Source organism: Ambystoma mexicanum, chromosome 12, assembly GCF_040938575.1.
Source record: "Ambystoma mexicanum isolate Mex_15411 chromosome 12, UKY_AmexF1_1, whole genome shotgun sequence".
NCBI classification, from domain to species: domain Eukaryota; kingdom Metazoa; phylum Chordata; class Amphibia; order Caudata; family Ambystomatidae; genus Ambystoma; species Ambystoma mexicanum.
This window is the reverse complement of record NC_090936.1, coordinates 443,876,190-443,889,528: the sequence shown is the minus strand read 5'-3', so window position 1 is coordinate 443,889,528 and position 13,339 is coordinate 443,876,190. Positions and strand designations below refer to the sequence as shown.

Sequence of the window (13,339 nt, the reverse complement as noted above, 5' to 3'; positions counted from 1 at the left end):
CCTTTTTAGGCTGTATGGCCGAAAGTCCTTCTTCTTCTTACTCTTGATTAATAGTGCGTCTGCTAGGGTGTTCTGCTTCTGCGGTTGGTAATTGGTGATCAAATAAGAAGTGGACATACCTGGATTATTTGCTTAGAGCTTTTAGCCATCTTCATGTGCCCAAATTCTCATTATCCGTGATTGCCATAATGGTACGGTGAGCCCACTCCAGCTTACAAATGTGGGTCCTTTTCAAATACTGTACAGATGGCGTCCAAGATAGTTCGCTTTTTAGAATGGAAGGATAAGAGAGACTAGGATTTGGTGACAGGGTGGGGGTTGGGTGAGAACCACCCCTATCATATAATTAGAGGAGTCTGCTCGACTGCATGTCGAGTCTCATGGTTTGGTGCCAAATCGAAGACTTCTTTAAGCCTTTGGGATGCGTTGTCTGTTGGCTCATCCCAAAGAAAGGCCTTCCCCTTCTTGACCGTGACACTAAGGGTGATACCATCTCGGAATACATGGACATTATTTGTCAAACCCGAAGAATGTCTGATCTTCTTTGTGGGTGGTAGGGGCAGGCAAATCCCCTAATGCTTTGATGTTGACTACATTCAATGAGAACCTTTTAGGAGAGAGGGTGTATCCTAAAAGTACAATGATATCCAGATGAAATTCGTAGATGGAGAATTTAGCATAAATAGGGTTATCTCTCTGGTACTTCTCAGATGTGCCCAATGTGTTAATGAAGGGATGCCAAAAACACTGGTACATCCTCCAGATAAACCAGAAAAAAAATTATCCAATATCTCTCAGAATTGATCATTCAAAAAATGCAGAAAAGCGGGTGGGGCATTACATTGACCATAAAGATTTACAAAAAACTCGTAGTGCCTACCTCTCTCTGAAAAGCTGCGCACATACCAGTTTACTGTGATTTGGCTTAGCTGACTGTTGTCGATGCATGGCCAGAGTACACTATAATTTTTTGGGGTTATACAAAAGATTTGGCCGGGTTTTAATGAGGATTTCTTTAGCTGCAGGAGCATAGATTCTGGCGAATGGGTTATTAACCCCTGTTAGTAATTCAATGCAACAATCATAGGGGTGATGTGGAGGTAAGACTTCAGCTTCTTTACACTCCATCACATTCAGATAATCTTGGTAGTCAGGAGGTGAATCCTCTAAGCTCACAGATAAGATCAGTACTCTCTGCCCTAGTGTCTTACAAGAGCGCGTAGTAGGGCCGTCATCTCTAGAAAGGCACATGACAGAATTGTGCACAGTGTTCGGACTTCAATCTCACGACACTCCAATGTAATCAACATCATTGTTGTGTAGGGATAACAATAGAAAACCTATTGGCAACTGTGACGAATCAACTTCCGGGGCACCAGTGGTCCAGGGATGAATATCGGTTTCTAAACCATCAATCAACCCCACACCTCTAGTACACCAGAAGGGATCCGAACAGATTGGAATACAAGTAAATTATAAGACCTCTTTGTCCAAACGGAAGGCTATCTCTGCAAGGTCGTGAATCGTTGGTTAGTTGGAATCCAGAGTAAAATATAATTATTACCCAATGATAAAAGGGACTGTCTAGTCAAGGTTGTATAAAAATATCAACTTTATTATTACTACAACAGGCAGTTCTAGCACACTACAATTACAACCCACACTGTAAAGGAACACAGAGGACATACAGTTTCACAAAGGAAAGGGATGCTCTGGATACTGACAGGAGGGTAGTTGGTAAAGCTATCAGTCTTATAGTTCAAGATTATTAGATTATTGGGTTTCAACACAAAAGGGGCAAAGTGTTGTAACTGTCTCTAGAGGCCTTTAGAGAAGGACGAGGGAGGCAGAATCACAATGTACCTGGTGCTGAAGACATTCTTGGTGCTCAACAGCATCGAGGCAGTTCTAGGGTGCTTCGCAGTCCTTGAGACAGAGTTAGTGGTGGGAGACAGCTGTGGGTACCAGGCCGCAGGCAGTTCGGCAAGTGAGGATGGACAGGCGTCTACAGGCTGTCTGGCGTGGCAGCTTGGGCCAAGAATCGTTGTCTCTGTGCTGGTTGGTGGATCTGAAATGCTGGTTGAGGCATCTTGGACGCCTCTGGTGACTGTGGCGTGACAACAGTCAGTGGTGCAGCCAGATGCGGTTCAAGGATTTGACTGTCTCAAAACTGTCCTTAAAAAGAAGGATGATGCTTGTGTGGCACTGCTTGTAGCTTCTTTGCAGGGCTTGTGTCCTTTCAAGGCAGACGACCCAAAGCTCAGGAGGGTGGTAGCAGGCAACACCATTGTCCTTTGTCCAGAGACTCTCCGGCACTTCTCACTTAGGAAGCTTGCTGTCAGAACCCAGCAGGGCACGCTGTATGCTGGCTGGCTACCAGTTCTGGAGCTGCTGGACGGGTCCTCTGAGTCCGGTATCTCCCTCTGTTCCCTGGGAGATGTTTAGGGGAGGGATTTTGCTTTTCTCTTGGAGCTCCTGGCCTTCCTTCACCGACAGAAGATGTAAGGTAGACTGTACCTTCAGCTCAGGTTCAAATGGGTCCTTCTTCTTACTCCTTGCAATGTCTTCAGATGATCTGACCAGTGAGGGGCTCGGCCCTCTTTTAAAGCCAAATGGTCCCCAGTGATTGGTTCAGGCTAAGCCCACCTTAATAGACCAATCCTGGGTCCCCACCAACAATCTTCAGTGATGCTTCAGGTCAGAATCAGAGAGCTTGGCAACAGATAGGGTAAGGATGACAACATGTACTTCTAGGTCACATTCATCTTCCTGTCTGCTGTACATCTAAGTGTCTCCCTAATTAACTGAGCCCTATGCAGTGCTTGATCACATCATGGGCCTCCTTTGAAGTAGGGGGATGCTGGCAGGCTTTTGTCTCCTACAAGTCACATACTTCCTTGCTCTGAAAGGAGTGGTTCCAGAAAGGACATTCACTGCCCCTCCATACCAAGGAGGAGTATTACTACCAAGTTGACACATTGCATTACAAAGAAGTGTTGGTCTCTGGTCTCCAGTGTCACTTCCTGCACCCAGGCCTCCCCGAGGCCTGGGTGCAGGAAGAATGTAAGAATAGAGATGTAAATCCATGGGGTCTTGAAATGCTAATCAGGCTGCCCACGGCCAGAGGCTTTTGATGTACCCACAGCTGTCAGGTGTCAGCTACACATGACAGAGGAGGGCGGCGCTGGTAAGCTGTGTCCTCCCAGAGTACATTACTATTTTTCTGCTGTGCAATGAGCGTGGAAAATATGTGCGGGCATGGCCCCACATATTTTCTGGAATTTGATCTCCCATCATTCATTCTTTTAAATAAATAAAAAAAGCCCAGGCGTGCACACTCTCTCTGTACAGATGGTCGAATTCCTCACAGCAACAGCTGTGAACATCTTTTTTCAGCCCATGACTTCGAGTAGAGGTTTGGTGGAACACACTAAATGTCGGGTACCGCTGGCTTAAAGTCAGACATATCTCTGCTGGTCACAGAGCTTTCCCTGTGTTACATTTGTGTCCCAGGTGTTGCCATCATGGGTACAGCACCAGGGCCTGAACACCGGTCTTGCTCCTGAGGGAAGCAGCAATCCTGTGGGTACGTCCTTTCTGGCGAGCAAGGAGTGGAGGTAGAGGCACGGGTGGGAGTTTCATCAGGAGCTATACAGACAAATACCATTAGTTAGGCATAGAACTGAATGGCAGACTCCCTTTTGAGGTGTGCACTGAAGCTGTATCCTCACATGGACCGTAATGACACTGCGCCTTTATTTGTAATCTTAATGCCGCGTCGGTGGGCCTAATTCTTGTGTATTGGATCAGATGCAATTTATTGGTTGAATGGCTGAGCATTATTTCTGCACTTTGACCTTTCGTGCAATCACTGGAAATGAATTACAGAGGAATTAATGTGGTGGGATTTTTGGTGTCTATGCTTATTTATTTTCATTTTCCTTTTATTGTGCACATCACAAACTAAATGACGCAATGGCACTGGCTGCCACAATGCAAGGGCTGGAGTTGGTGGCCTTGGATTAGAATATGCACTAATGTGTGCAGTGCTTGCAACTTTTCAGTGTTAGATGGTATGCTATGTTATTTGGTTTCATATATTGCACTGTTGCCATTTTCCTGGCCTCTGGGAAATGAGGTGGGTTTGGTGAGCAGGGGCAGTGCAAGATGGTTTTGCTGTTGCAGTCTTTGAGACTAGATTGGCATATCTGGTGCTATTTGCCTCCCCCACCCCGATGATGTTAGGTTCGTATGAACCCAGCCAATATATCTTTTGCCATACGTTCGGGGCTCTTAAAGGAGATGGCTTCCACAATAGTGTGACACCAGTATTGCTAACAGGAATTGCCTGCATGTCAGTTTCATGTTACTCTTGCATTATCTGAAAGCTGCCATGCAAGGTTATGTGCACCTCTGCCCAGTGTGTTCTAGGTGGGTTCAGAGGATGGGGTTGCATCTTTATTTTGGTCTCCGAAGGGTGGCCATCGATCCACCTTTAGACCGCCCATGGTTGCATAGTGTCAATTGTTGGTGGTTCCTGGGCTTCTCTTGCAGATTTACAGATTGCGTTGATGCATGCAGATCAGAAGGAATTAGACATTGCGAGCTGGGATGTTTTAGGTGACTTGTGGGGGCGCTTGATTCCGGTGTATCCAGAAGGGAGACACAAGTGGTCAAGTATCCTGCTAACAAGGCCTTCCCTGAGAGCGCGTATGGGTTGAGGGATCCTGGAGGGCTCTGTGTCGCGAGCTGCTGGGAGAGATGTAGAGTTTGGATGGTGTTAGGTTTGTGTGCATCGGGAGGGGGGGGTTGGCTACTGGCTCCTGAAGTGTGCAAGTGAATAGTTGATGTCTTTAGAATAAGGTGGGAAGAATAAGGATGAGAAGGTAAGGGGGGCAATGAGGACGCCATATATAGCATGTCAAAGCAAGGCATGAAAAGGGATGTGCATTTATAAACGTTTTCCACTGCGGACAGGCACTTCTTAGCCTCAAGTAATTACATTAAATATAATGCTGTACACTAAAAGCACTTTCACTTCAGACAGTACTTTGGTAGACATGTATTTCATGGATTATTAGGTTTCAATAAATGCACGAGAATCGTTTAGAAACTGTGGCGAGATGGAATAAGGAGGCTGATGAGGTGGTATCATTTTGGCTACAGACTTTTAATCAAATAAAGAAAAGAAGCTGCCGCTCCCAATTGCTAGAGGGGTCTGTCTTACCTCAACACAGAATAACTCGGCAGCCCGTCAGGATTTAAGTCAAAATCCAATATACCGTCCTCTGTCTACATCAACCAGTCTATCCCTATCACTAAGAAATACCCAAAGGGATTCAATTCCTTCTTGTTACAGCCACTGGGTGACTGTCTCCCTTCTTCTGGTGAAACAATCCAGTCTTAGGCTGACTTAACAGCAGTCGCTTCCAACATGGTCTGATTTACCAAATACACATAGACCAGGGGAATGGCTCCCTTCTCCTGGTCGAGCTGGAAGAGTTTTGAAGACTGTTCTTCGATAGTCCTTTGTACAATTCTTTAGACGTATCTTTACTTCCGCCCAAGAATTTGCAAACAACAGAGTTAAGGCTTTATGCACTCTTTCTTCTTAGTGCTGGCCCTTTGTCAGGATTGTTTATATCTTGACTATTGGAGAGATGCACCTTGACAGTTCTTGGCCCTTTTGGTATCTTTCATATGGGTTAACTTTCCCACTGTGACGAGGGAGTTCACTCGCGAGGCACTCTTGAGACTTATGGGTTTGTGTCACCAGAGTGATGAGGGAATTCACTCCAGACACACTCTTTACTTTGCAAACTACTCCTGTAATTCAGGAGATTACCACTTTGACTTTTTTGATGCTTGTTTCCTTGAATATCACCACTGGGATGCGGGAGATCACTCCCAAAGAATACTTGACTCTTGGTTCTCTGAGTAGCACTACTGTGAGGAGGGAGATCACTCCAGAGGAATACTTGACTCTTGGTTCTGTGGGTATGACTACTGTGATGAGGGAGTTCACTCCAAATAAATACTTTACTCTAAAAGATTAAAAATTTACAAATAAAGAATATGATAAAACACGATATTCCTTATCACTACATTTTTTACTTTTGATGGTTTTCCCCAAGAAATCCATTCCATATTTTGTAATGTGTTTATTATTTTTGTATGTTTTTGTCTGCTTTGGCTGTTCTCCAATTTAAGAACTTTATGGTTCTCTGGGTATCACTACTGTGACAAGGGAGATCACTCCCAAAGAATACTTGACTCTTGGTTCTCTAATTGCCTACCAGCTTTTCCCCAGCCTCTCCCATTACCTTATGTTTGCTTTGGGCATTTTACCAGTTCTTCATGGGTTGTTCAGTCACCTCTCTCCCTCCTGACGCTGACCGCGTCTCCCTCGCTGCTTGTCAGCATTCTGTGTCTTTTCTGTGAGTTCTTGTCTCTTGCTGTGTTCCCCACTACACCCCTGCGGCTCTGCGGGGTGCTGGGTCTCTCGGCTCCAGCACAGTTAGAGGACTGAACAATCCACCTCCCTGAGGTCACACCACCTGGGACTTTCTTCCAGCTTTGGCACAGGTCAGTTTCCTTCTGGACAGCAAAGGACTCCATTGGCCGTTCTTCAGCGTCCTCTCGACCGGGGACTCTCCTCTCATGATCACTTCTCCATTCCCAGGTTCGAACTTCCCAGGGTCTACTGGCTCCACATCTGGGTTCTCTCTCTTCATTCAGTCATTGTTCTCTTTTTTTATTGTATATCTGGGTGTTCCCCAGCCGAGTGCCATTGTTTGCTTTGGCTCTGTATTCTTCATGCCTCTTCAGGGCCATCTCTTCCCAGTACCTTTCAGACTTGGCAATGGGGTATAACTCCTTTAATCGTCTTCGTCTCAGGCCTATTTGGTCTTACATGTGAGATAGTAGAGACCTCAGAATAACACGCAGTAGTAGTTTCAGGGTGGGAGGGAGAAGGAGTCAATAGGGCTATGGCTTCTGGGCACAAGGGTTTAGGGAGGCCTTTACCAGGACAGGACTCCTTATCCCCAGGAGGGGTGTCTCTTGCTATGAGGTCCTCCTGCCTTTTTCCACCCCTATGGGGGCTAATGGGTAGAGGCCACACCTCCCTGGCCTTGTTCCCCCCTTCAGAGAAGTGACAAGATCCTGTGAATCATCACAAAACAGCAACACACCATTTTACGGATTCTGAACAATCAGGTTCTCAACAATCAGGTAAATCATAAACTAAAACTTAAGATTCAGGGGAAATATCTTCATTATCTGTACTCGACACACATACACAGATTCAGCACTCCCTCTTTTTGTCCTTGTCTCTTTTTTATTTCTATTTCTCTCTGTCAAAATCTATATCTCTGTCTGGACAAGAATCTCTCTCTCTCTTTTTCTCTCTCTTTCCCTCTCCTCTGTGCACTATTTTTCTCTCTCTCACTTTTTCTTTTCTGTTTCCCTCTCTCTTAATCTATGTCTATGTATCTTTCTATGGCAATAGGAGTCACGATGCCAGGTGCGCTTTTTCTAGAATCACCCCAGTTTGCCCAGAGTAAAAACGGAAACATTTTGATGGAAGGAGTGGAAGGAGGAGGGGGTGTTGCGTTATCTTATGGATAAAAGTAGAAAGAGAGCAGCAGCAACAGAGGCATCTCCCGAGGTGGGGATACGCCTAGTATTTGGAGACATATTTTCATCAAGTGTGTCCTGCGGGAATGTCACCATCACTCCAATGGCACATTGTCCTACAAAGGAAAGGCGAGGGGTACATAAAAAGGCTCTGAGCAGGGTGCTGGGGTTCTGACAAACCTTATAAGGTTTCAGAGGTCTCTAATTGTGGTTATTTTTTTTTCTTCATATATTAGTGGTTGTGCAAACAATAAATAATTCACGGGTTGAGCAGCACTACCAACTAACAGCGCGCAAAATTAAACATTGCCTTGGCGCTCACTGTAGTAACTCATCACTGGTTTCATTCTGAGTGCATCCCTTTACAAGAAGCTAGGACATTTTTTGCGAGACAAAATGGTTGGTATTCTTTAAAAAAGAAGCCATTAATAAAAGGACATTTTTTAATTGTATTAAAAATGTAAAGTGGCTTTTTCGAAGGTTTTACAATGCTCATTTCTAATGATCACTTACAGTATATATTGAGCTGACAATACACATATACTGCTCCATGTATCCCACTAAGCAAACCAGATTATCTAAACCTAGGATCACCATATATCATATACTTTTTTTCGGTAGTACGGTATCATTCCAAGATAGACAGTCTGGTACACTCCTTTTGCATTCTTTTAAAATAATCCAATGAGAAAGGGACACATAGCACAAACAAGGGTTCCTGGTGGCTTTGCAGAAATTCAAATAGAGCATTTTGTGAATAAAGGAATGACCACATATTTTCATATTTCTCTAAGTCATGAATTATCACTGGGCTTGGTACACATTTAATTTTTCACAACAGTCAACCCATCATTAAAGTGTGTGTTGAGTCACAGGCTGACAGTGGGATTGCAGACTTGGGAAGGTACAAGTAAGGGGCGGTTGCAGGGCAGATAAGGTAGAAGAGAGTCGGCTTGTTAACGTCAGAGAGAAGGATCGCACTACTTACTCGGAACTCCGGACACCAGCCGCAAAGGTCTCAGCACCCGGAACGCCCGCAGCGCTTTGACATCAAATCCAGCGCCTTTTCCACCGATGGAATTTCCTCCGTCTGCTTTGGTTGCTTGCTCTAAAATTGCACTAAAAAGCCTGCAAAGGAAACAGAAGATGGACTGTCAGAGTGAAAGTCATGGGTGAGCCCACGAACATGGCGCAGAGTGTGCGTTCAGGTTTGGAAGTTTGGTTGGGGCCTTCAAGCAACATGGTTTTTGCGGGCAAGGGTTACAGGAACTTTAGAATAATTGTTTTTATAATGAGGCACAAATCCGAGAATAATTCTAGGCACTATGGTGCGCACGGGGAACAGATAGACTGCATCCAACCAATGAGTGCACAGGCCACTATGATACCGCATACTCTGCCCCGACTGCAAAATTACTCCCCAGCGTCCCACTCAAGACTGGCAGGGCACTCTTTCCTCTGGCACAAACATGGCATCAGGTGCAACATCTACAGCCATGGATCTAAATACCTGGGGACTGAGGGCAACATCCCTCAATTATGACACCTCAGCAACAGGACATGTTCGTGAGTTAAAAATGGTATTTTGCACATCAAAATCAAGTCACAAGAAACTCAAATGGTACATTACAGCATCAAATTCTAAACAGTGAACTTGGGTTTACACAGAAACAATCAAAGTTAACATGCGAATAAGGATTCACCATAATAGAGCAATGTTTTTGTTTGTTTGTGGTTGTGGTTTGTGGAGTTTTGTATTGAAATTGGGACGGGGTGGGGTTTTTGGAATAGGATGGTTTCTAATTGGATTATTAATTTTTGTATATTTGTATTTATTTTTTTTATATAGCGCTTTCATCCAAAGCGCTTTACATTATAACAACAGAATACATAGAATATTATAACCAAGAAGATCTTTGAGGTATTGCTTCAAACTGTTCATGTTTTATGACATTCAACGTTGTTTTATTATGTTGATTTAAAATTGAATAAAGATGATAAAAAAAATAAAAATAAAATTAAAATAAATAAATAAATAAAGGAAGAAGCAAAAAGAGAAAGATAAGGTAGAGAAAGGAAGAGGAGAAAAAAATTTAAAAGATTTTTTTTTTAAAAAGGGGAAAGCGCACAGTTAACAATTTTGGTTACATAAGATCACATTTCATCCATATGTTTCCAGATATGATCCCCAAATATCTGTAAACATATCAGAGTTTCCATACTGTGTGTAAATGGCCTTCTCATATGTGGATATGGTCAACAGCTCAGCCACCCAGTCATCAATACAAAAGGAGGCGGCTGACTTCCATGCCCTCAGCCTAATTTACTTTGCCACCATACAAGCCATCGAGAAATAAGCAACTAAACACTCTTTTGTTACTCATCATTCGACTTAGAAGAGATCCTTAAACAATAAGAAATAAGCAAGAAAATGCCTGTGGTGCTGATTACTCAAGACTGGTACCTATAACCCAAGAGCATCGCGTGGGCAAGATAATGCTTCGTTGGTATAGGCCATTTCAGGTGGCACAGAGATTCAGGAGAAAGCCTTGGTGCTGTGTAATCAAAGCAGACACAAGTATCCAGGAAGCCAGGGACAGGGGCTCTAATAACCAACCTCCCCCGCACTAACCGAGCCATCCTCCTCCTCCTCTCCACCTTACACTGCATATAGCAATCAGCGAGTACACATAGACACTGCGGGAGCCCAGCCACGTGACATCCCTCCAGTCACCCTCCTCATCCTCGCCCAGCCACTTGACATCACTCCAGCCACTCTTCCTCATCCTCTACCTTGCCCACCACCCCAACAAAGAGGAGCGACAGAACCACCCGTGCCAGCAGGGCAGAACTCATTAGCAAGCAACCGAGCACACGAACAACAACTGCAGCTTCCCAGGAGCTTCCCAAACTGGACGTGCCCTCACAAATTCACATAGAATGGGCTCTTCTGCTCTGCATGCATGGCAACATCGGGTCTGGCATCTTGCCTCTTCTTCTCTCCATCCTAACACCAACCCCCCTCTTGCAGTACCAAGCACCAAGAGACCACCATGATGGCAGACGAAGTGCTAAACAAAACCCAGTCACATTACATATGTTACAGTGCAATCTGAACAGTACAGTAAGCTGATGTCCTTGTTAACACCATTTAGTCATGATATGCAGTAGGGATGTCATGATTCTTCTACACAACACCCATCAGGCTGAAGGAAGGATACTCTTTTCTGTGTAGACCACTTCAACCCAGAATTTTTGTCAAAGTTACTGCTTGGACAAATGCTCTTAATGAAGCCAAGACCAACCATTTCACTAACCTTATCATCTCACTCCAATCCCACCCCCAGAAACTCCCTACCGCCTTGTAGACCATGCCGCCTCACCGTCCTCACTCCATCTCCTCTTCTTTATCTACTACTGACTTTTCCCTCTACTTCTGTACGAAGATCTCTAAGATACATGACGCTCGACCTGTCCTCCGCCCTCTCCCACTTCCTATCGCCTTCATTGCTGAACCTCTTACCGCGGTTCTCTCCGCTTGGTGCCTTCTTTCCTACCTCACCTGCATAACGTGTGTCCTTTTTTATTAAGAGCCAACCCATCTTGTGCCCGGGCTGATCCTTTTACTCCACAAATAATAAAGACACTGGCACCTCTTACCCATTAATGCCGCTACTGACTCCGCAACCCTTCTCTTGCAACAGGCATCTTCCTCGCCTGCTTCTAAATACCCTTAAAAAGCCCTCTGCTGACCTGAACAAGCAGGCGAACTGTCAACTGGTCTCGATCCCCCACCACGTCAGCCAATCACTCTAGGACAGTAATCTTAAAGACCATCCCTATCTTCAGTCTGGCTCTCGTGCCTATCACTCCATGAAAACGTCACTCACTCCCATGTCTACCTTTCTCACCCCTGCCCGCCACTCCAGGCTGTCATCTGTCCTCATTCTTCTCAATAACTTGCCGGCTTTAGATACTCCTGACCACTGCTTCCTCCTTCCAACCCTTTGTATCTTAGCATCTCCCATTTTCTTTCCCGGGACCTCTTTGCACCATCCCCTAAAGCCTGCAACTTTGGGGTCTTCTTTGATAGTGGTCTCAAACTTCACCACTTGATCACATCCAGTGGAACTGCTGCAAGGCTCACTCAATTTATCATGGGGGAAATCCACCACCTGCTCAAAGAGCACTCTGCAAATCACCCTTTCTCCCCTTTGTACTCAGTCGCCTTGTCTATTGTTTGATATTACTTTTAGGCCTCCCTTTCTACTGCTTTGCCCCCTCAAACAAACTCTTAAGTTGGTGCCCGTAGCCTCTACAATAGGGGTCTGGAACCTTTGGCCTCCAGATGTTTTGGACTACAATTCCCACCAGCTCTAGACAGCATAGTCCGTGGTAAGGGACCATGTTAGTAGTGGTCCAAAACATCTGGATAGTGGTAGTTTGCAGACCCCTGCTCGACACCATTCCCTCTTCCGGTTCCCCCTCTGCTAACTGGCCCCTTGCTGGCTGGCTCTCTGCTCGCCATCAATCTCCCTACACATTTCTACTCCTAGTAATCTAAAGTATACATGTTTAAGACCCCGCTAGCCTAGCATAGTCTATCTTCTGCTACTTGCACCTCCGCTCAAGAGCCCCTCCCAATAATTCAGTTTACTCACCCCCCTCCTCCCATACCCCCCAAGCTGCTGTCTTCTGCTTCCACTCCTTTCACCTTCTGGAACCTCTGCACTGGAATTCCCTTCCTCCCCCAGATCCAGAATTCCCTTCCTCCCCCGGATCCAGAATATTACCACTATCTTGACATTCCCTGCACTGGAATTCCCTTCCTCCCCAGATCCAGAATATTACCACTATCCTGACATTCCCTGCTCTGGAATTCCCTTGCTCACCAGATCCAGAATATTACCACTATCCTGACATTCACTGCACTGGAGTTCCCTTCCTCCCCAGGTCCAGAATATTACCACTATCCTGACATTCGCTGCACTGGAATTCCCTTCCTCCCCAGGTCCAGAATATTACCACTATCCTGACGTTCCCTGGACTGGAATTCCCTTCCTCCCCAGATCCAGAATATTACCACGATCCTGACATTCCCTGCACTGGAATTCCCTTCCTCCACAGATCCAGAATATTACCACTATCCTGACATTCCCTGCACTGGCATTCCCTTTCTCCCCAGATCCAGAATATTAACACTATCCTGACATTCCCTGCACTGGAATTCCCTTCCTCCACAGAGCCAGAATATTAACACTATCCTGACATTGCCTGCACTGGAATTCCCTTCCTCCACAGAGCCAGAATATGACCACTATCCTGACATTACCTGTACTGGAATTCCCTTCCTCCCAGATCCAGAATATTACCACTATCCTGACATTCCCTGCACTGGAGTTCCCTTCCTCCCCAGATCCAGAATATTAACACTATCCTGACATTCCCTGCTCTGGAATTCCCTTGCTCCCCAGATCCAGAATATTACCACTATCCTGACATTTGCTGCACTGGAATTCCCTTCCTCCCCAGATCCAGAATATTACCACTATCCTGAAATTCCCTTCACTGGAATTCCCTTCCTCCCCAGATCCAGAATATTACCACTATCCTGACATTCCCTGCAGTGGAATTCCCTTCCTCCCCAGATCTAGATTACCACTATTTTGACATTCCCTGCACTGGAATTCCCTTCCTCCCC

At 45.3% G+C, this 13,339-nt stretch overlaps 1 protein-coding gene across 8 annotated transcripts in view; it reads right to left on the bottom strand.

Moving 5' to 3' along the window:
• Positions 1-13,339, bottom strand: part of CACNA1C (calcium voltage-gated channel subunit alpha1 C) — a 2,322,072-nt gene that overhangs the window by 1,541,381 nt on the left and 767,352 nt on the right. For all 8 annotated transcript variants that reach the window (XM_069628642.1, XM_069628646.1, XM_069628641.1 and 5 more), the window contains exon 5: positions 8,627-8,766. In XM_069628642.1, the coding sequence (XP_069484743.1) occupies positions 8,627-8,766 (140 nt within the window). The remainder of the gene's footprint in view (positions 1-8,626; positions 8,767-13,339) is intronic.